Here is a 23,636-nt window from a genome sequence, read left to right as displayed (position 1 = left end):
CATACTTGTGTTATAAGAAGCTAGTCACTGTGTTAGTTTAGTTATGAAGCACATATCGCTCTTGTCAGTCATGTACTTACTTTCTCAATAGCGCATGTACATGGTGCAGTGATGCTGAGGATCTTATAAAATACACTTAAACATAACAATATAATCCATGCTGAGAATAGTTTCGTACTGGTATTTTACAACTGAGTACTTGCTGTAATGCTAAATATATAAATTTAGATAGAAAAAAAAGTTAATTGCATTGGCATATAACACATTACCAATTCCTGTCTCCCCCCCCCCCTCCCCCCCTTTTTATGGAATAGTTGGAGAGCTTCCTTTCTATGTAGTTTTCAAGTTCCTTTTTGTATCAGTATGGTTAGCTCCTTGCTTATAAATATTGCATGAAAATCATTGCTCTTTTAATCAGGCGGATAAATTTATTGTATGTTTTTAAAAATAAAGATTCCATAATTTTAACATTCAGAATATGAACCAAAATTTCAAATTTTACAAACTGGATCTTTCTTTGTTGGGAATTATGTATGGAAATGGAGATGTAATAGATGTTTATAAATGAAAGGCTGTGCATAACACTGGATGAGCTGTTGAGAGCACTAGAACAGCATGAGTATTGTGTGAGTGGAAATGAGCGTTTGGCATCATTGGCCTGGAGGCCCCTTACGGGGCAGGTCCGGCCGCCTTGGAGCAGGTCTTATTACATTTGACGCGACATTGGGCGACCTGCGTGCCGGATGGGGATGAAATTATGATGAAGACAACACAACACCCAGTCCCTGAGTGGAGAAAATCCCCGACCCAGCCGGGAATAGAACCTGGGCCTGTGGGACGGCAATCCACACACTGACCACTCAGCTATTGGGGCGGACATTGTGGGAATAGGAAGAAATGAATACAAACAGTGAAGTGAAACAGAGTAGATTCTGAAGTTGAGTAATTAAAAACATGTTGTATAAAGCAGGCTTTGAGAATACCATCAAAGAGTGGATGGAAGATAGCACTCAGTGCAAACTGAATTCACGTAAGAGTGAAAAAATATAATTAACTGAAATATGTCATCAATAAAAACAGAGTGATATTTCATTCAATATTCAGGTTATACTAAATAAAAATAAAACAGTTGCACGAATTAAATAAGCATGTGGGCACCAGCTAATAAATATTTGCAAAATTTCAAGTTTCTGAACTTAAAGTTTTCTTCTCTGTACAATAAGTAGAAAAAAATCGAAGTATAAAATGGTCCTGTAAGAAAATAAAACAATCTGAGTGTGTTTAAAAATCTAAATGAACAATGGAGTGTATGGACCAAACTGTGATTCTGAGAATTTATGAGATTTTGTTGGTGACCATACTGTTGCCAACTACCAGAAATAATGATTAAAAATAAAAAAACTGATTCAGACATCAGTAAGTGAAATGGGATAAGCATTCATAAACTGCGGTGATGGGAGACAACAGCTGTCTCCCCCCCCCCCCCCCCCCCCCCCTCTCTCTCTCTCTCTCTCTCACACACACACACACACACACACACACAAACACACACATATACACACACACACACACACACACACACACACACACACACAGTTCTTTGACTTTATGCATATAGAAGATAAGCAGTGGTATGCAAGCAATGGATTTTGCCTGCTGGGAGTGAGAAAGACTGACAGAACAAAGGGGTGCAGAACAGTGGGAAGAAGGCCTTAGTAAAATAATGGTTTGTTGTGATATTGGGGGTGTGAGAGAGTTGGCAGAAGGGGAATACAATGTAGATATTGGGGAGGGAGGAGGGATTAGGGTGACAGTTGACAAGAGAGGAAAGGAAGGAAATGGGAAACAGACAGCAGTAGGTTGGTGCATAGGTTTGTAGTGTTTTTGTTTTGCATGTTGGTATTCTGGTTGCTATTGGTTTATTTATCAGTCATCATTTTCTGTTTGTAATAAATTGTTGCTATTTGAGTTTAATGTTGTTTATTTTGCCATTTGGAGATAGTGAGTGGTACTGCAGTCACTAGAAAATGGAATGCCAAGAGGAGAACTTGGAACTTTCCAGACATATTTTTCTGTGTGAGTTCATTAGAGGAGTGATAACAGTGGAGGCAGCCAGAAACATCTGTGCTATGTATGAGAATAATGCCATTAGGCGGAGCATGGCAAGGAAATGGTTTTCTTGTTTTAAGAAGGACTGTTTTGACATTACTGACTCTCTTCATTCAGGAAGACTTCTGGGTCTGATGAAAGTCACTTAAATACAGTACTCCAAATGGGAATGTGCTCCAAACATGGCTCGATGAGTTACTCGCCTCAAAATCAAGTGATTTCTACAATTGCAGAATCGAAAAGTTACCTCAGCACTGGCATATTGTAGTAAATAGTGAAGGAGAATATATTATTGCTGACTCAAGTCTCTGTTATATGTATCTGTTGCATTTTTTAAATTTATGGAAAAATGCTACAAACTATTGTGCCAGACCAATATATTATCAAGTTTCTGCAGCTTTCTTTTAATTCTGTTTCATATTGCACCTCTTGGCAAATATTAACTCTTCAGTATGTTGCTGCTATTGAAAGTACTGTTACTTTTCTGTGGTTATAATTTTGCATGTTACCACATGTAAATGTGATTCTAAATGCCAATTTTTTTTAGTAAAATTCCTTGTTGATTTCCGAGTATCCTATTTCTGTAGCTGTTTGTCTTCTAGTAAGTAATTGTATCTGGATCTATATGAGTTGTAGGAGAGACATAAAACTTGTTCTGCAACAGAAAAATTTGTGTTATCTTTGTAGACAATCTTTCGATGACTGTTTCCTCGTAATTAAATTTCAGCAGCCATGTCAATTAAGAAAGCTGAATGGTATAGAGAATGTGACTTTACGATTAGTTTAGTCTGTTTTGCCAGTGAGATCTATGAGTTGGATTACAAGTTAAGTAACAAGTACGGATGAGCACCTTATACAGTAGCATTGTCACATGGATGTTAGTTGTGGATGGTTGATAACAGGGAAAGGGAGAGGAACTAATGTCAACATCTTAAGTATGATAGACACGTAGCATGGACTGTCAGAGTAGCCTCACAATGGTTCAGCTTGTAACACAGTGTTTCCCAGGAGGAATGATCAATATTCAGCAACGTGAAAGGAATGAAAGCAAAAAAGCCTAGTAAACACAGGCTCTAAAATTCATACCTTAAGAATTATGAACACTTCTTCATCTTTGATACTGTGTAAGAAATTTCTTGTACTGCAGCCTCTTTGCTTCCCGTATTTTGGGAGGAGGTAATATGGACCAAAATAAAAAAGAATTGACTGGTAAACATAGGCTCTAAACTGCATGCCTTAAGAGCTATGAGCACTTCTTCTGTAGAAAAAGATGTTTCACAGTACAGAAAATGAACAAGTGCTCATAGATTTTACTCATGTTCACAGGACATTTTTTTCATGTTTGGGTCCATACCACCACCTCTCAGAATATAAAAAACAAAGAGCTTGCAGTAGAAGAGGTTTGTTTCACAGTGTTGAAAATGAAGACGTGCTCACTGCTCTTAAGTTCTGTATTCTGGAGCCAGTGTTTAGCAGACTTTTTGTTTTGAATGATTGTTCCTGATATATCTCTTAATACTGACCGTTTCTCCTGTGACAGTATCACATATTGTCATTATAGGCTATGAGTGAAGAAGACTTTTGCCGTAGTGAAGAAGCTGTTATATTTATTTCCAAAACAGAGAAAAAAACAGTTTCCATAAAATGGCATATAGGTTCAGTGAATGGAAAGAAATAATGCTGCATGTGAGTGAGTAGATCACTTTAATAAGACACTCAACTCAAGGAGATCATCAGTGTGTTTGAAAATCATTAAATGTTAATTGATGGGTGGTTACATGAGAACCAACTTGCAGAATACCATGAAAATATTAGATTATTATTGAGCTATTTTAGTCCTCATACCCATTCCTACCCAAATATTTAAAAGTATTTAAAAGTCTACTTATGAACACTGAAATAATCTGTCAAAATGAATTTCAATTCAATTGCAAAAATTGATGGTTTCAGTATTTTGCTGTTTAGCATTGAGGCTGAATATGTGCAGTATTCTGTAAAACACATGATATATGTGCAGATATATGTAGTGTTGGTATCAGATTGGAGTGAAATAGGTAAAATTTGTTTGCTTAGAGTTAACATTATATTCCAGGAAATGCTTAAAAGTAGCAATTATGAGGCATTCAGATTAGTCAGGGTCTTGTGACTCATTGAGCAAGTAGCAAGTGAATATAAATGCGATTTGAAAGAATGTAGGGTAAACCACCCAGTTATTGGCAGTTTAAGAACATATTTGTAGGATAAATTATGTATCTTCAACTCTTGCCTTGCTTGAAGTATAATTCTAACACAAAACATACTCTAATATTAAAGTAACATTGTTCTACAACTACAAAAGTTTTATACTTTATTTTCCATATGAAAATGTTGCTTAAAAATATGTAAAATTTTACCAGTTATTGGCACAGTTTTCCAGTTGTTGGCATCCACATAATACCAGTCATTGGCATTCACAATTTGTATCAACATTACTTATTATTATTAATTTTATTGCAATTCACAATTTGTATCAACATTACTTAATATTATTAATATTATTACTCATAACTAGCTATCACAAGCTGTTCATAATACTTGGTACTGCAGTAGAAGGTAAAATGTAAGAAAATTTAGAAAAATGAAAAAAACAGCTTATTAATTCAGTTACATCACATAACACTGTCTACAAATACAACTATGAATTACAGAAACACCAAATTGAGTTTGTTCTCAGTCCCTTCCTTTGTGTGAGTACTATTTCTAAAGAACTGCTTTGTATAGGCCTTTGTGTGATGCAAGATGTAAGAATTTATTCCACTGATTCAGAGAAATCACTGTCGTCATCAAAATCATCAGTATTAACACTATCATTTACCAAGCAACAATTATGGCATAAAAAAGATCATCATCTGGATCATATGGGGTATGTATTTCAAAATGGTTCAAATGGCTCTGAGCACTATGGGACTCAACTGCTGAGGTCATTAGTCCCCTAGAACTTAGAACTAGTTAAACCTAACTAACCTAAGGACATCACAAACATCCATGCCCGAGGCAGGATTCGAACCTGCGACCGTAGCGGTCTTGCGGTTCCGGACTGCAGCGCCTTTAACCGCACGGCCACTTCGGCCGGCGGGGGGTATGTATTTGATGCCCGCTGGAGATACATGTAGAGTGGAAAAGTTTTTTTACTGCCATTACATTCATATCCCTTCTTGGAAGAAACACTTCTTGTATATTTGAAGCATGTTCCATGACACTATTTTTCTTTATTCTGCATGCAACCACGTGTAGAAGCTGGAGCATTCTCAACCTCTGAATGCTTAGCTTGGGATGTCAGCTCTGTCACAATGCTGGTATCTCTCTTCATGTTCTTCTTCTTCTTAATTTGTTCAGTACCTTGTTTTTGCATTTTCTTCTCTTCTCTTTCCTGCATTTGTTTTTCTTTCTGTTTCATGGCGTCCTCATTCATTTTTACCTTTTCCTCATGCAGCTCATTCCACTTTCTTGAGGTTAAAAACAAATGGTCTCATTCCACTTGACAATTTCCTTTCCTTTTTGGCATTTCTGGCCACAGAAGCACTTCTTTAATACATTTGGTTGGAGTTTTAATTACTATAGGTGTAGGCCTGTCTTCTGTGTCATCTCTTGCTGATGAATTCTGGCTAGCTTCTTTACTTGCAGCATGTTGTGGATTTGAAATGTTCAGATTTTCATTGGAAAGGGACACATTGGTATCTGGCGTGATTTCAGCAACTTCCTGTTCCTCTTTTTTGGTTTTCATTTTGATAACATTCCCATAGCCGATATAGAAGAAAGAAATTTTCTCCATGAGCATTTTTTATTACATTCTGTATAGTCTCAAATTCAGTTATTTTCTCTTTATAGGTAAAAAATTTCTGAAAATTTTATCTATCAAGTTTTCGAGACTTAGTTTTTTAGCGCTGTCTTCAACATGAGCAAAGTTATGTTAAACCTTAGCGGAATTCTTAGCAAACATTGTCTGTGGTTACATTAAACTACAAATTTAAAATTGCATGCCATGGTGAGAAATACTTAAACTTTAGCAACAATTATACACTTTGGGTTTTCTTAGAAATACTTAAACTTTAGCAACAATTATACACCTTGGGTTTTCTTAGTTGCCACTCTATTTACAGGAAATCCTGCCAATTCCTACATGTGGCTCTGGTTTCTTCATTGATTTGCAACCCAGATGGACACAAAATGTTTACAGAAATGTATCAAAATAGTGTCTTAAAACTTTTTCTGCCACTTTTTCGTTCAGCCAATGGCAAGCTTCAGAAATGAACCGATCTAACACTTTGATGCATGGATTCTGTAAGCCAATTCCCAGTATATAAACATGGCAGCAGTATAAGTGCTAGTCATTCCTTCTCAGTTCCCATTTGGATGTCTTCTCCTCCTGCTCATGCACCATGGAAGCACAGCAGTACTTTACCATTTGTCTGTGGAAAAGAAAACCCATGATGGCTTGCTTATTTTGCATTCAATTTTACATGACAGAGCTGTTTTAACACACTCAGAAGGACACAGCCATGCTATGTTGTAGATGTGTACATTTATACTTAGTCCTAAAAAAATCAACCAAAAAAAAAGAAAATACAATTTTCTGCATTAGAAAAGGGGGGGGGGGGGGGGGGGATAAGAAATTTTGAGTCGAAGCAATGTGCTCTCCAGGACTGGGATCTTCTACAAAGTCTGTGGGTGCAACACAAGATCACATGTAGTCGCAGAGCACTGAATTTTGCATACCAGTTAGCATGCTACACAGTAATGTGACAAACTGGAGAAACAAAAATAACCTTGTTGACTGCAGTCCTAGAATGCTAAAAGTTGATTCTATTTTCCAACTGAGGATTGTTTTGGGAGGTTTCCCACTTTCATCTAGTTGTATGTTGGTCCTGTGCAATATTTTACCTACTAGTCAACCTCCTAAGAAATGTAGCATTCAAAACGCATTTGTTCAACATAATTTGTGCCAGTCAACATTAAAAAATACAAATCATGAAAATAATGCAAAAAAAAAAGCCATTGACGTGAACTGTTGTTAAGTTTTACAAACAAATAAAGTGTTATAGATGGCATGGTCTGCAGCTGCATCTACATACATACTCACCAAGGCAGCATATGGTGCTTGATGTAGGGTACCTTGTAGCACTGTTAGTTATTCCCTTTCATGTTCCACTTGCAAAAGGGTTGAGGGAAAACTGACTGTCTATATGCTTCTGTATCAACTGTAATATCTTTTATTGTGTCTTCATGGTCCATGCATGGGATGTGTTGGGGGCAGTAGAATTGTTCTGCAGAAAGACGCAAATGCTAGTTCTCTAAACTTTCTCAATAGTGTCTCATCAAAAGAATGTTGCCTTCCTTCCAGAGAGCCCCTTTTGTGTTCATGGAGCTTTTCCATAATACTTTTGTCTTGATGGAACCCACTGGCTATAAATTAAATCCACCAAGATGTCTCTGAATAACTTTTTTTTTTTTTTTTCACTAGTTCAAGAGATATTAATCTTGTCATTTTTGTGGGTATTCAGCAGGACTTTCTCAACCTTTCATACTTTTTTTCTTCTTTACTATTTCAGATTTTTAATTTTCAGTTTCAATATATCATTATGAGAGTATGAATTAATTATTTTTGTGAATGTTTTGTAGTTTTTGTTCATAATTTGTTATATGCCCTGGATTTAATCAAATCAGGATGTAACTTCAAATCATTGAATCAAAAAAGTGCCATACATGTTCTAATTAATACCATAAAAGAGTACTTTGCCCATGCTATTGAAATATGCTTGCCATTTAGGTATCAAAGTAATCTATCTTAAAAATACTGAGTAAATAATTATCTATCTTTTGAGAGACAGTAAGTTTTGTGTGCTTTCTTGCAAGTATAGGTTTTGGGGCACAACATGTTTTCAGGCTTAGAGAATCAGTTGTATCAAAACTGGCAGTTTTGAATCTTGCTCCCTCTTGGAAAAATTTCTGCCGATACCTATGTCTTTGTGCATCTCTCCTTGTAAAATTCAACCACACACATTCTGGTACTTACTACTTTTTCTTTCCTCCAATTTGCACAAGTATGTCACAGTTTCATGGAGATTTTTTTTTTTTTTTGGGAAACAGTTTTTGGTTTATTGTTGTATTAGCCTCCCATAATAGTACTGGCAACCACGTAAATTATTAAAGCTCCTATTCAGTTGTACTGGAGTGTCTTTGGTAGTGCTCCTTACATACATTTGTGTGACTCCTGGCTTGGTCCAACCTTTCAAGTTGACGCCACTTGGACAGCTTGCATGTGAGGAATATTAACTACCTATGAAGAAGCCTTTAAATGAAGATCCTTTGACCTGTAAGTGGTGATGAAAGTACCTAGTTACCAGATGATACTTGGAAAAATGGTTTGATGTTTGCAAAGGACAAATATATGTATTGGAAATCATTGAAAGAAAATAAATTAAACAGCTTATCAAAGCTGTCTAACTGTCATTTATAAATTTATGTAGTATTGGATCCAGCATTTTCATGCTGTGCCTCATAGCTATATTTATTTACTTGTGTATGTACAGATGACATTATGAAAGAAATTTTGGTTTCTTTGTGACTTTCTGTCTTATCATTTGACTTTACTTTTTCATGTTGTTATGATACAAGAGACATTCTTGAAGTAATAATTTCCCTCTGATTTTTTTGTCAGCAGCTGATGATGATGATGATGAAGGTCCTACAGTGAAAGAAAAAATTCTTGCGTTCTGTATTCGTTGCATTGATATCTTCTGTGTATGGGACTGCTGTTGGTTGTGGTTAAAATTCCAAGAATATGTTGCACTCATAGTGTTTGATCCTTTTGTTGAACTCTTCATTACATTGTGCATCGTTGTCAACACACTTTTCATGGCTCTTGATCATCATGACATGAACAAGGACATGGAAAAAGCATTGAAAAGTGGAAATTATGTAAGTCTTAAGAGTATGATAATAATAATTATTAATATCATTATTTTTAGCTAATTGATGTGACATATCTATATTGTTGACAAGAAAAATATATATTACTTTGTATCACTAATTTGCTGCTATTTTTTGAAATTATTTTCATAGTAAAATTTCTGAATGATATATTACATATTAAATATAATAACTTAAAATAAATGCTTGCAGTTCTTCACAGCAACTTTTGCAATTGAAGCAACTTTAAAACTAATCGCCATGAGTCCAAAATATTATTTTCAAGAAGGCTGGAATATTTTCGATTTTATTATTGTGGCTCTGTCTTTATTGGAACTGGGACTTGAAGGAGTTCAAGGCCTGTCAGTGCTCAGGTCATTTCGACTGGTGAGTAGATTGTATGAGATTTAGAATACTGACCACTTGCTAATAGCTGGATGTGTTCAATATCATTTTAAATCTGGAAGCTGAAATATTTATTTTGTTACAGCTCAGAGTTTTCAAGCTTGCAAAATCATGGCCAACTCTGAATTTGCTAATTTCTATAATGGGTAGAACTGTTGGTGCCTTAGGAAATTTGACCTTTGTGTTATGTATAATTATATTCATATTTGCTGTTATGGGTATGCAGTTATTTGGTAAGAACTATACAGGTATGTGAAATCATCTTTATTTTGTTGATGCATAGATTTTATTCATGAACTATTAATTATTACATTGATTACTAGATCATGTCATCATTTCTTTTTGTTGTTTATGTAAGTGTTATGTTACAAATTTTACAAACTACTACAAGAATTAAACAGAAATTAATAAAATGTCCAAGCTTAAGAAGATAAATGATTTTTAACTAATAGAAGGACTAAAGGTTAATGTAATTAAGGCACTGAACAATTGAGAGGAAAACAATGTGCTTAAAGTCATCATGAACATTTCTGACATTGTCCTTCTGTGGAGCTAACAGACTAAAATGGTATTAACCACATTTGTACCAAAAGTTAGAAAACTACCTAGATGTAGTGCTGGTCAAAATATGAGGGATTTAAGAAATTTTTGTCACTGGTACTTAGCTACCTAATTAGTGGAAGATTTACTGCAGAACCAGCCCATGCACTATTGTCAAGGTTACGTTTACAAATCACTTCATAATTTCTTTTGAAATGATTAACAAATATAAAGAAAGATGTGCTGACTGTTACTTTCGGTAGGTAAACTGTTCAGTAAAGCTGATGAGGAAATTCATGAGCTGGAGAAACAAGGAGAAGGAGGAAAGAGAAGTTGAGTAAGAAGTAATCATTTGTATGCATCTTTATATCACTTGACCTCATGGGTCCTTGTTAAGGTGGCTTCTGAGTAGTATACATATTCCCCTATAATTTCTTTCCAGCAGCGACCTCTGATTCTCTTTCAGTCATAAGAAATGTTATATATAACTAATTACAAAATTTATTGCTTAGCAGTGTTCTAGTCTTGATGTCAGTGCTCTGTCACGTACGCGAATGAGTTTTTCAAAACCTGTAGATTGATGTAGTTTCAGACATCCAGTTATAATTCTACATGAATCGTTTAATGTAATATCAACCTGATGTATATGTGCTGACTGGTACCACACAGGACTGGCATACTCACCTGCTGAAAACACAAGAGTAGGGCTCTTGTTCTCATTGTTCAAGGATGTGCACCTCAGTTAGCCCCTGTCAATTTGCAAAGAATGTTGTTTCAAATGGCAAGGTGGTCAGGTAGTGTATTCTGTGTCCTACAGTACAGCTTAAGGTTGCACTGAAATATTCTAGGAAAACTAATGCTGCAGCTCATGTCCACTTTAATTTTGAGTTTGGTTGCTTCATCCTTGTTTCTCAGTTGAAAAGTGGAACACATACATTTGGGAGGATTGTTATGAGCTGATTCTTTTTATTACATTGAAATAGGGTATTCAGGGTAACAGAGTGGACTTGTTCCACTTCTTTAAATTTTGCAGTCTGTACTGTCAGATGTAGGTAACCAGCACACATATAATTCTCTTTGTAAGGTTGGTTTTTAGCAGAAATGTTCAAAAAAATTGATGACAGGATGCTGCCCTGGAAGATACTATGTATTGTCTGTTTACTAAGGCCTACCACAAAGCTATAACCAACAGTAATTTTATAAAATTTGCAGAGCAGAGTCTGATGGTGTAATTTGTTGTATGTAGCTGATAAATCAATGAAAAAGACTCCTACCATATTTTTGCTTTCAATTTGAGCTTTGAAGTGCTGGATCAAACTCTGTATTTGTGATGTATAGTGCTTTCCTGGCCTTAATTCGGTCTGATGTGGTATAAGAAGTGTATAAATTTTAGAAGCCGTCCCAGCACATACCATCCTCTCTTACAATTTATACAGATGACAAAGCACTGAAATTGGTCTGCAGCTCTTGAGATCACTTTTGCCTATCTTTGATTTTTAGAAAGACTGTAATTTTCACGTGTAACTTTATTGTGTTGTATCATTATTAGTCACCAGGCATTTGCTACTGATCAACAAAATATTTCAGTCAAATGACTGACAGCCTCAGAGGCACCATCAGTAGTTGTTGGTTGTGTACCCAAACATAAGGAAAACAATGTAAAACATATATTTTGATTTGATGTTTGCTTTGACATTTAAATTGATAGGGAACATTGACTGATTGGTATACTGAAGTTTAGTGTACAAATAAGCAACTGGACTGTCAGTGACTATGTCACACTGTTCATTTTAAGTTGTTGATTATGTTGTGACTTTTGGACTAACAAATGGAGCACTTTCATATTGTCCATGGGGCCATGGTACAATTTCAGGAGCTATTGATCAATTCTGGGAGCACTGTAGATAGTCAGTGGTAATCCACTGCCCAGAGATCTTTTCACGTAAATGGTTGATGATGGGTTTTTACCCATGGATATCTATTAAACGTAGTACTGTAGAGCTCAAGCAAGATAACTTGTCCCCTGCACAGAAACGCATTCTTGTTCTGATTGCTAGATGAGTTTATCCCTCAAAGGGGCAGACACTCAGTTTGCTGATGGCCCATTATGTACAAAACATTCTCTGCCTGCTTAGGCATAGGCAGAGCTACTCTGCAAGAATGGAGGCTTACAAATGCTGGATGCTCTGCAATCATTCTCATGTGAATTTAAAGAAACCAGTCAATAAAAAAATAAATAAATAGAAATTTATTCTTTCAGATCTCATAGCCTTATTTGCCAGCTTCATCTGTCATTTCATTACTCATCATAGTTATTGTGATATTTCATAATTAAATAAACTATTGTCTGGAATTTGAATAGTTTGTAATGAAAAATTGAGATTGCTATGAGTTTGTGTTTTGTGCATGTTAAGTCATATTTTGCTGTGTGTGAAATGTAGGTAACATATTGAATTTTTCTTTAAACTTGAGATGAGATCTATATCTATCTCAAATCTTGAGGAAATGGATTGTATGTAATGGACTCACTTCTGCCCACACATACATGAAATAGAGTGAAGTGAAATATTAGTAACATCCCTGATATCTCATAAAATGGCTTGAGACACCAAAACTAGTTTCTGGCAAATGATAGCATACGAAGCAGTGACTGTTTTGCAATGTATCTATTAATATATAAAAGGAACTACAGATTTTTTCAAAGAAATAATGTAATTGTTTTCAAGGCCACTGACAGCTGGTGAAATGAGAATTAGTTTGGGTTTGCAACAACATAAGTGAAGAAATTATACTTTTACGTTTATACCAGGAATGACCTTTTTCATAACCTATTGACCTGATTTGTCCTGAAATATTTGTTTAATACCAGGCATGTCAGGATTCTGCCTTAATTGCAACCCCATTAGCATATTAGTTAGGTGAAAAATTGTGTAAACCCCACTATATTTTGGTAGAAGAACCTAATTTTAACACGGCAAGAAGGAAAAGAAACGAAGGTTCACAATTCAGGCAAAAATGAATCGCTCCTTCTGTTGCAGTTTCACCATAATCCTGTAACTCATTGTGTTTACAGTAATAAACAGTTGACTTGTCAAATTATTGGTTGTACTGACATTACCTCTCAATATGATCATTTGAAAACTCGCTAGCTGTAGCTTAGAAATTCTGTGAGAAAGGCATTTGTATGAAAGCTTCAGCTGTAGAACTACACCGTCCCACTATGTTGTTCTGTCACTGGGGGACTCCCACCATTACCATCTTCCCCATCCTTGTTGCACCATCTGTGCAGTGAGGCACCAAGTAATTTTGTAGGTGCACTCTACTATCAGGGTTTAATATGATTTTGTGAACATGAATAGACCCTGAACTCTGGGAAACTGATTGTGGATATTATATCATGATAATTCACTGGTTCATACATCAGTTTTGTTTTTTGTGTGAAACATCATACCATGGGTTACACCCCACCCACACTTTCTTCTGACTTGGCCCCAAAATATATCTCTGTGAGCTCCAAACTAACAACCATAATGAAAGAACATTGTTTTCAAAGTGTAGAAAAGGTGCAATGAAGTTTTGTGGGAGAATTTCACATCATTTTAAAGAATGTATTTCTGCAATTGCAGAAGGTTTCAAACCATTGTGATCAACTTTTGAATCATTCAAAAATGCAGTTGAAAACAGAAATGTGTCCTCATCTTAAGTAATGTTAATCATCAATCTTAAAATGTAACTCTACATGTTATTGTCTTGGTGTCCAAATGAATGATGCAGATTTTGAAGCCTATCATAAACACATATGTTGATCCTTATTTCCTAATTAATGTAATAGATAGAGGCAGCTGAAGAATTGTCATACCTGTGCAGAAGTAATTTTTTTAAACCCTTTCACACACCCATGCCACTTAAATTTTACAGAATTCTGGGATAGAAATGCATTTTAAAGTGTCATATTCTAATTCTCATTTATATTCCTGGTCACTGATCAGTGACACTACTATGCAATGAGTTGCTATCTTCACTCCTTCCACTGTTTGTACAGTTTTTAATTTGCAAGATAAATCACCAGAAAAATAAGAAAAGATATTATTTAGATGCAGTACCTATAAGTGAACAACTTGACTCAGAAAAGGAGACATAATTCATTCAAATACAAATCAGTAAAGTGCTTGGAGAGGAAATTCAGGTTAGTTTGCAACTTCTAATTGTTACAAATTTAATCAGTGGAAACTGGAAATTCTGTGGATATATCTGAGGTTAGGGGAGAAAAACCCCATGAAAGTGACAGAGAAGTATTTAACTCTTAATTGTTGGACTGTATGTTAACACCCACCATGAGTGACATGCACAGGTAATATCATTAAGAAAGTGAGAGATGATGGCATCTGTTTTATGGGTCTACTTTCTTATAATATGCACATCTCCCCCTGGAGGACACCTCCACAACCTCAATTATTCCCCAGTGGCAGGATGCACCATTTCTAGTGATTTATAATATGCTTGTACTCCACCATTAACATGTACTGTGCATAATTTATCACTCGAGATCATCTTCAAATATCTAATGGTGATGTTACTGTACCCACGCAAGTATCTGTTCCCGGTGGTTTGTAGTGAGGATATCTGCCCCAGAGCCAGGACATGGTTCTGGATTGTATGACTGCTTACAAGTCATTGTTTTCTAACATTGAAGTGGTACTTGATTTTCTGTACTGGGCGTTATCTACTAAATAATAAAATCTGTAAAAAAATGGAAAGGCAACCACTTATCTATAATGGACTGATGTGTGGCACACAGGAACACATAACCGAAAACAGTATTCACAGTACCTTTCAACCACTTGCTCTTTCTTTAATAAACACACACACACACACACACACACACACACACACACACACATACAAATGCACTGTCCCGCTGTGTCTGTGTGGTTGTGTATGTGAATGTGTGTACTTGTAATGGAGAAAGAGCAAGAGGTCAAAAGCTAGTGTGAATACTATTTTCTGTTATTGTTTATATTTGCACGTACTAGTCTGCTGTTTGTGTCTGGTTATGATTCTTTTATTTTACATATCTTTCCATCCAGTATTAAACTCTGTGATAGTTGATAGCAGTGTTTCACAAATAATTAGTTGTCAGCAGTAATTGACTTTTACAGTGCTGCAGATTTTTGTACCTGAGAGGCACTTACATGATGTACCCTTAATATAGTTGCACATGGAGAACTCTGTTCCTATGTGACCTTGGAGATGCAGTATATCATGTGATGGGCACCCATTGATGTCGTGTGTCCCTATGTATCCTGCGATAACAGCCAGTTGTGCATGAAAGTATATACCATTCCCCTCTGACTAATATTCTATTACAACTTACAGACTGTAAGAATATTTGACTTATAAGAAAGCAAGTGATCTACCTTTGGAACTTAATGCTTTCAAATTCAAAATTTATGATGGTTTTGGGCCATAAGTTTTGATGTTTCATTTTGATAATGTCAAGTTATTTTTATGGTGAGAATTTTTCAAAATACTTTATGAATTTCTAGCTGGACATTTTACTACTGATATTCTCTCTCTCTCTCTTTCTCTTTCTCTTTCTCTTTCTCTTTCTTCCCTGCCTCTTCCATCCCTCTCCCAGTGCTGATGCATTTGTGTACCGAACTCAACTTCTGTTTGAGCTTACTTTCATTGTCGTAGTGTGATGGAAGATACTAGAGTAATAGATTATCATTTTTGATTATGTTAGAAACTTCTTGTGATTCCCATCTTTTTATACTATGTTCATTAAGTGGAACAATGAGGTAAAACTACATGAGGGTTTTGTAAATCAGCATGTCTTTTCCCATTTTACATAAATTTTCTGTATTTAGCCACCTTTCACATTGTTTTATAACAGTTCTTGACTTTGTTATATGTCTAATGTTTCAACAGATTATGTGGAAAGATTTCCAGACCAGGATTTACCCAGATGGAACTTCACAGACTTCATGCATTCCTTCATGATTGTATTTCGTGTACTGTGTGGAGAATGGATAGAATCCATGTGGGATTGTATGCTTGTTGGAGACTGGTCATGTATACCCTTCTTTTTGGCCACAGTTGTAATTGGAAACTTAGTTGTAAGTTGATATGAAATCACTCCCTAATTTAGAGATTAGTAATGTAGATGACACAGCAGTCTTCTAATTAGTATTTATTTAATGTTACAAATAACAGTAGCCAGTAAGTACTATATATAAAAAGTAACAAAAACAGCTTATGGAATTATTGATACATTCTGAATTACTGCAAGAAGATAACAGTAAAATGTTACCAGGCACACAATAAAAAAATTACTGAAGTATTTCTTCTTCTTAGTATTTTTTTAAAAACATTTTTAGTAATAACAGGTCAAGCAACTACTTAATAAACACAAAATTATTAGTATTAGTAATTTATTTATCTAAGGACTATTTTACAGTAGTAGATGATATTTCATTTTAATATGAGAAAATATACAAGTCATATATATGTGTGTAATAATAACAAGACAGGCTTTGTTGAAAGTATTATCATAGCATTTTCTTGAAATGATTTAGGAAGATCACAGAAAACTTAAATCAGGGGTGTTGAAAACAACCTGAGCCTCCCACTATCATCAGTGTCCAAAGAAATGCATTACCTCATTCAGTTATCCCTAATGTACAGTTCTGTTATGTTTCGTACATAATTGGGATAAGGTAGCCTAACCCTTGGCGTCATTTCTCATAATATGAGTGGGCATGCTGGGTACTTTGTATCCATGTAAAGAATAGCTGCATTTTTACCACTGCAAACATGTGTTAAACAATGGTAAAATAGACTTCGATTATATGAGCTAAATCACTGTTAAAATAAACAATAATAAAATAACCTTTCATAACATCACTCCATTGCTACACACAAGTGATAGTAATGATCCATTCAAAGGTTTAAACAGTGCAGTTGCATCAGATCCCTGCCAACCATTTATTGGATTACTAATTATCTCATAAATAACTGCCTCATTGTCGGATTGTATGGCTACTTCAGAATGTAGGTAATTTTCTTCCATGCATCATAAATTCTTTTCTCACCTGCCTCACTGTTTATTTTTATTACTACTGCTCACTTGGATGTATGACAATACAACTTATCACTTTTATATCTGAAGCAGTAATGATGGAATAGGCACACACTCAGATTTGTAAAACAACAGTGGAATGTTATCAGACAATTTTTTTTGTGATTGGAGCCCTTTATACACAGGCACGCTCACTCGAGGGTTAATAACATGAAAAATAATTATACAATGGTGATTAGTATCTCAGCACTTATCGCTGTACACACTACATACATTTCATATGGCTTTAGGATCATTACCACCTCTGTTTCATCTTCATGTGTCCCCTTCTTCATGTTTCAAAATCTGAGTTGGCATTCCCTCATGATACGTCATATGCTGAACACAGAAAAAAGGTAAGACTTTAGTATCAATCTACCAATCTTGGGTGACAATTTTGCTGTAAAATGCATTTTGTTGTTCCTACATATTATCATGTGTGAGAGGTGTTCTAGTTTTCACTTTTCAAATCTTCTTTGGTTGTGTAGTAGGCATTATTTAAGAGGTACTCTTTGACTGCCTTTTTAAATGAATGTATTGTAGTTATCTATTTCAACTCCTTCAGCAAATATTATACAAATTGGTGCTTGTAATTTTCTATTTGTTTTTCCTTGAAAATGTAGATCCACACTGGTTTTTTTTCCATGACAATGTTTAGAACTAATTGTGACACACTAATATTTTTCCTGGTGTGCACAATAGATTGATAGATGAACTCACTTCTTGCAATTAGGATACCCAATTTTCAAAAATATTTCTGTGTAACGAACACAACTACTGCTTTTTGTTATTCTTATGTCTATTTTCTGCAACTTGAAATTTTGACCATGTCTTGTGCATTTGGTCATCAGAAAAATGTTCCATACATAAGAGTTGAGAATTGTGGCTGTTACACACTGTTGATAGGACCCTAAGGACATAAAATGCTGAGGACTTTCGTCTTTGCCAGTACCATTGTGTGTACATTCTTTGTCAGTTAAGAATCATATTCATCCCCAAAAACACTGTGTTTGCTCCTTAATCTATACATAATCATTTATGTTTGCTGTGACCAAGTTGTTATTCCTCTTTAAACTGAAATTTGTATTATGTGTTTTCTTTATGCTCAAGGTTAATCTTTACCCAACAGAAGAAGGGAAATCATCTACACAGATTTTAATTTGTGTATGACAAACTTCATCTTGACAGTATTCTATAGCAGGGTAGGGGTGTAGAAAGGTGTAGTACTGCTTGTGGGAGCATGCAGGGATGGGGTGGGGCAGGATAGGGTTGCAAGATGCTGCTTGGGAGGTTTGAGGGAAAGGGGGAGTTGGAAAGGAGGGAAATAGAGAAGGGGAAAAAGACTTGTGGGGGTATTGGTGAAATAAAAGACTATTTAGTGCTGGAACCAGAGCAGAGAAGGGTTGGGTGATGGACAGAGATGAATGTAGGATGAGACCAGGAGAGTTATTGGAGCCTAGGATATATTTCAGTAAGAGTTCCCATCTATGCAGTTCAGAAAAGCTGGTGTTAGAAAAGATCCAGATGGCACAGGCTGTGAAGCTGTTATTGATGTGAACCATGTTGTGTTGGGCAGCATGTTCACAAAAATTGTTGTCCAGGTGTCTCTTTGTCACAGTTTGTTGGTGGCAATTCATGCTGACAGATGGCTTGTTGGTTGTCCTGTCTGTGTAGAAAGCAGCACAGTGGTTGCAGTTTAGCTTTATGTTACATGACTGCTTTCACAGCTAGTCCTGCCTGTAATGGGATAGGTGATGTCTGTGACTAGATTTGAGTAGGTGGTGGTGGGAGGATGTATGGTACATATCTTGCAGCTAGGTCTGTGGTAGGGATATGAGATATGAGGCAAGGGGTTGGGAGAGGGGGTGGAGTACGGATGGACAAGGATATTGCTTAGGTTCAGTGGGTGGTGGAATAACACTGTGGGAGGAGTGGGAAGGATAGTGGATAGGATATTCCTCTTTTCAGGCCACAACAAGAGGTAGTCAAACCTTGACAGTGACTGATTCAGTTGCTCCAGTTCTGGGTGGTACTGAGTTATGAGGGAAGTGGGAGATGGTAGGTGACTGGAAGGACGGGGCATAGGATATCTGTTATTATACGGGAAGTTTGAATAAAACCCCTTCAAACACAACTTTTTTGGCTTTTTCTGAAGTACATGATGCATTTCAGACCCTCTGGATCCATCTTCATGTGCAAATCATCTTATATGTAATTTACATTCACTCGTGAGTGAAGTAAAATGTATTCTGCTGAAATGTTTGAGTTCAGTTACTTATGCTATTAGGGTCATTGCAAATTTTGGCGATATACATCTCAGTAAATTAGTTTACCACGCCTATTTTCATTCTCTGCTTTCGTATGGCATCATATTCTGAGGTAACTCATCATTGAGTAAAAGAGTGTTCATTGCGCAAAAGCGTGTAATAAGAATAATTGCTGGAGCTCATCCAAGATCACCCTGCAGACACTTATTTAAAGAGCTAGGGATCTTTGCTGTAGCTTCACAATATATATATTCGCTTATGAAATTTGTTATTAACAATCCAAACGAATTGAAAAGTAATAGCAGTGTACATGGCTACAACACTAGGAGAAAGGATGATCTTCACTACTCAAGGTTAAATCTAACTTTGGCTCAGAAGGGGATAAATTATGCTGCCACAAAAGTCTTTGGTCACTTACCTAATAGCATCAAAAGTTGAATTTTTGGATATAGTAAGTGGGTGATTTCCTCACCAAAAAAAGTGTCATGTAACATTGTGTGTAATGTAATATCTTGTATAGACACCTTTTATCAACCTGACATATTCCACATCATTTTGAAGTCTAATATACTTGATCTATGGAACAAGTACTAATCTAATCTTATCTAATCAAATTTTCATGAATTAGATGTTAGGTATGCTGAAGATTAGATGGGTAGATCACATAACTAATGAGGAGGTATTGAATAGAATTGGGGAGAAGAGGAGCTTGTGGCTCAACTTGACTAGAAGAAGGGATCGGTTGGTAGGACATGTTCTGAGACATCGAGGGATTACCAGTTTAGTATTGGATGGCAGCGTGGAGGGTAAAAATCGTAGAGGGAGACCAAGAGATGAATACACTAAGCAGATTCAGAAGGATGTAGGCTGCAGTAGGTACTGGGAGATGAAGAAGCGTGCACAGGATAGAGTATCATGGAGAGCTGCATCAAACCTGTCTCAGGACTGAAGACCACAACAACAACAACAACAACAGCTGTTAGGTGTCATATTTCGTGAATCAAGTGTGAGTGTCTCTGTACAAGTTTGGGAAGGTAATTCTGCCTATGCAGGCCTCAGTGAAACCCTTGGTACATTTGGAGAGGGACACCTCATCACCACAGATGTGGCAGCCATGGGAGGCTAGGCTGTATGGAAGGGACTTCTTGTTATGGAATGGGTGGCAGCTGTCAAAGTATGTATTGCTCATGGTTGGTAGGTTTGATATGGACAGAGGTACTGATGTAGATGTCTTTGAGGTGGAGGTCAACATCGAGGAAGGTGGCTTGTTGGCCTGAGAGGACCAGTTGAAGCAAATGGAGGAGAAGGTGTTAAGGTTCTGGAGGAATGTGGATAGGGTGTCCTCAGCCTCTGTCCAACCATGAACATGTCATCAGTGAATCTGAACAAGGTGAGGGGTTTGGGTTTCTGGGTGGTTAGGAAGGATTCCTGTAGATGGTCCATGAATAGGTTGGCATAGGATGGTGCCATGTGAGTAACAATTGCTGTGCCATGGATGTGTTCCTATGTGATGCCTTCAAAGATGGAGTAATTTTGGTTGAGGATTTAGTTGGTCATGGTGACCAGGAAGGGGGTTATAGGTTTAGAATCAGCAATCTTGATTTTGCATTGTCTGAACTTTCTTACATAATCTGTCTATTGTCTCTGTATGTATCATTTTAATTTTGAAAGATACTGAACTTGTTGTGTAATTGAATCTAGTATACCTACCTATTCTTGAAAGTTTAGTCTCATAATTTGCATTTCAGTTTTTCTGTGTGGCAATCCCCTATCTTTCTAGCTTTATATCTGATTTTACACTGTGTTTTATGAGCTATGGTCACCTAAAATTCAAAGTGGCTTTGGCTCTTACACCCTTCTATTTTGTACGACAAAATGCTTCATATTCATTTTTAGTTTAGTATGGTCTTCCCAAGTCCATTTTCTAAAATTCTGTTTTAAAAATATGTTAAGAATAAGCTTGTTGTTTCCCACAGCAAATTCTACTAGTGTACCAACACTTGCATTTGTGGCATCATCTCTGAAATTTCCCCCTGAAGACTTGCTCTTTAATTTGCACCCCGTTTCCTTATTAAAAATCTATCAGTGTCATCTTTTAGAGGAATTTCTTCCCATTCTGCAACTTTTTGTAAAGGCTTTCTTCTTCCATTTCTGAATGTGAGGATACTGCTGCATAGACATAATAATTTTCAGTAAGTATCTTTTATTTATTTTCAAAACAATTCTGACTGTACTGTTTGATATTACTTCTCTTCCTCTCACCACATTCCAGCAAAGCCTATACATGATTTTCCATCCTGTCCTGTTCCTCTGCAATCAAATATAGGACTGGATTTTAATCCTGCTTAGTCACTGATTTTTGTATAGACTTCTATAAACCACACTTTATTTCAACTGAACTTACATAATTCCTCTTCCCACTTCACTAGCTCCTTTCTGCGAATGCAGAGAAAATTATGACTTCAACAACTGAATAAAAAGTGCCATATAAATAAATTGTGGGTATTATTCAAAATTCCTATGATCATAAAGTTGGTGGCAGCATGTTAAGTTAGGGAAACTACTACCTCAAAATGTGAAAATAACTCTCCTTGTTGTTGTTTGGCCTAACAACGATCCCTTAAAATGAAAGCATGACTTTCCAGAATTAATATCCTTTGGTTACTTTTTTTCTAAAATTTGTCCCGGCATAATCAACGGAGATAATTTACCAACCTCTAAAGTTAATGAAGATACATTCAAAAAATTTTGGCTTTGCACATAATAGCTACATTCAGACGAAAGACTATTAGGTAATAGGTAGATTAGAGTTTAACATCCTGTCAACAACAAAGTCATTAGAGATGGAGCACAAGCTAAGATTAGGAAACAATGGGATAGGAAATCTTCTCGAAGAATCTGTCCTGACATTTGCCTTGAGTGATTTATGGAAGTCATGGAAAACCTAATATATCTGGATAGCCAGATGAAGGTCTGTCATCCACCCAAATGCATGGAAGACTAGCCTCAGCAATCTCTTGTAATGGAGTTTTCATAAAACTATTATTATGGCCACAACATTTGACTTTATGTATATTGGCCAGTACGAAAGAGGTTGAATATCATAACTGTATCACTATAAGTAAAGATTAATTTCACCATGAATAAAATAGCTTCTGATTGATGAAAGCATTGTATGATGGCACTGAAATCTATAACATATAATTTGAAGCTGTATATAACAGATACTCCACAATTATCACAGCTGATAAATAAGAAATTCCTACATGCATCGTGCAGAGTGAAAATTTCACTTTCGATACACAGTGCACTTAATTTCCACTTGACGTTGAAATGTGATAGTCTACGGCTACATACATACTCTAGAAATAATTGTGAAGTGCATGGAAAAGGGTACTTTGAATTGTATCTGATGGTAGCGTTTCTTTCCATACCAGCAATGTGAGAAGAGCAACTGCTTAAACACCTCTGCACATCCTGTAATTAACCTCATCTTCACAATCTCTGCAGGAGTGATAAATACGGGCTGAAATATATTTCCACATTCTTCACATAAAGTTAGTTCTCGAAACCTTGTAAGTGGACTTTCACAGGATAATTGGCGTCTTATCTTCAGGAGTATGCCAGTTCAGGTTTTCAACTTTCCCATGGGACTATCCTAGGAGTCAAACAAACCTTTAAACATTTGTGCTGCTGTTCTTTGTAAACATACAGTATTCCCAGTTTGTTGTATCTGGTGTGTGTCCCAAACACTTCAGCAATTTTCTGAAATGGGTCAGCCTTGCACCAGACAACACACGCAAATTTTCACACTCTTGTAAAGATAAGTTATTTAGATTGTAATAACAGTCAGTCTAGTACAGATTAGTCACTAAATACGTGCATTAGTGAGTTTTTTTAAGCTTACTATTGTTAAAGGTTTCACTTTTCTTTAGGCGTTATTCCAGAAAATGCAAAAATATCATAAAGTTCGGTGTGTTTACATTTTGTGCAATAAACTTGTAGAATCTCATTTAATTGGTCTGTTTTTCCTTCCAGCAATTTAAGGAGAATGTATCCATTCATTATTAAGTTCATATTTTCAGAAAGTAATGCAAATCTTAAATTGTTTGATTTAGGAACTTTTTCACCAACAGTTTGTTTACATATAGTTTGCATACATTGAATTTACATTAAAGGTTACATTCTATTGAAATTAAGTTAAGTAAGTGCTGAGTTCTTATTGTAAGCAGAAATAATTAACTATT

General features: G+C 36.0%; 1 protein-coding gene across 1 annotated transcript in view; it reads left to right on the top strand.

The window, feature by feature from the left end:
- Positions 1-23,636, top strand: part of LOC126412041 (sodium channel protein para) — a 903,820-nt gene that overhangs the window by 542,130 nt on the left and 338,054 nt on the right. The window contains exons 17-20 of the mRNA XM_050081417.1: positions 8,807-9,066; positions 9,271-9,444; positions 9,548-9,710; positions 15,934-16,121. Coding sequence (XP_049937374.1) covers positions 8,807-9,066; positions 9,271-9,444; positions 9,548-9,710; positions 15,934-16,121 — 785 coding nt within the window. The remainder of the gene's footprint in view (positions 1-8,806; positions 9,067-9,270; positions 9,445-9,547; positions 9,711-15,933; positions 16,122-23,636) is intronic.

Source organism: Schistocerca serialis, chromosome 7 (genome assembly GCF_023864345.2).
Source record: "Schistocerca serialis cubense isolate TAMUIC-IGC-003099 chromosome 7, iqSchSeri2.2, whole genome shotgun sequence".
Lineage (NCBI taxonomy): Eukaryota > Metazoa > Arthropoda > Insecta > Orthoptera > Acrididae > Schistocerca > Schistocerca serialis.
Note: the sequence above shows the minus strand (reverse complement) of the source record. Positions and strands in the feature narration are given on the sequence as shown.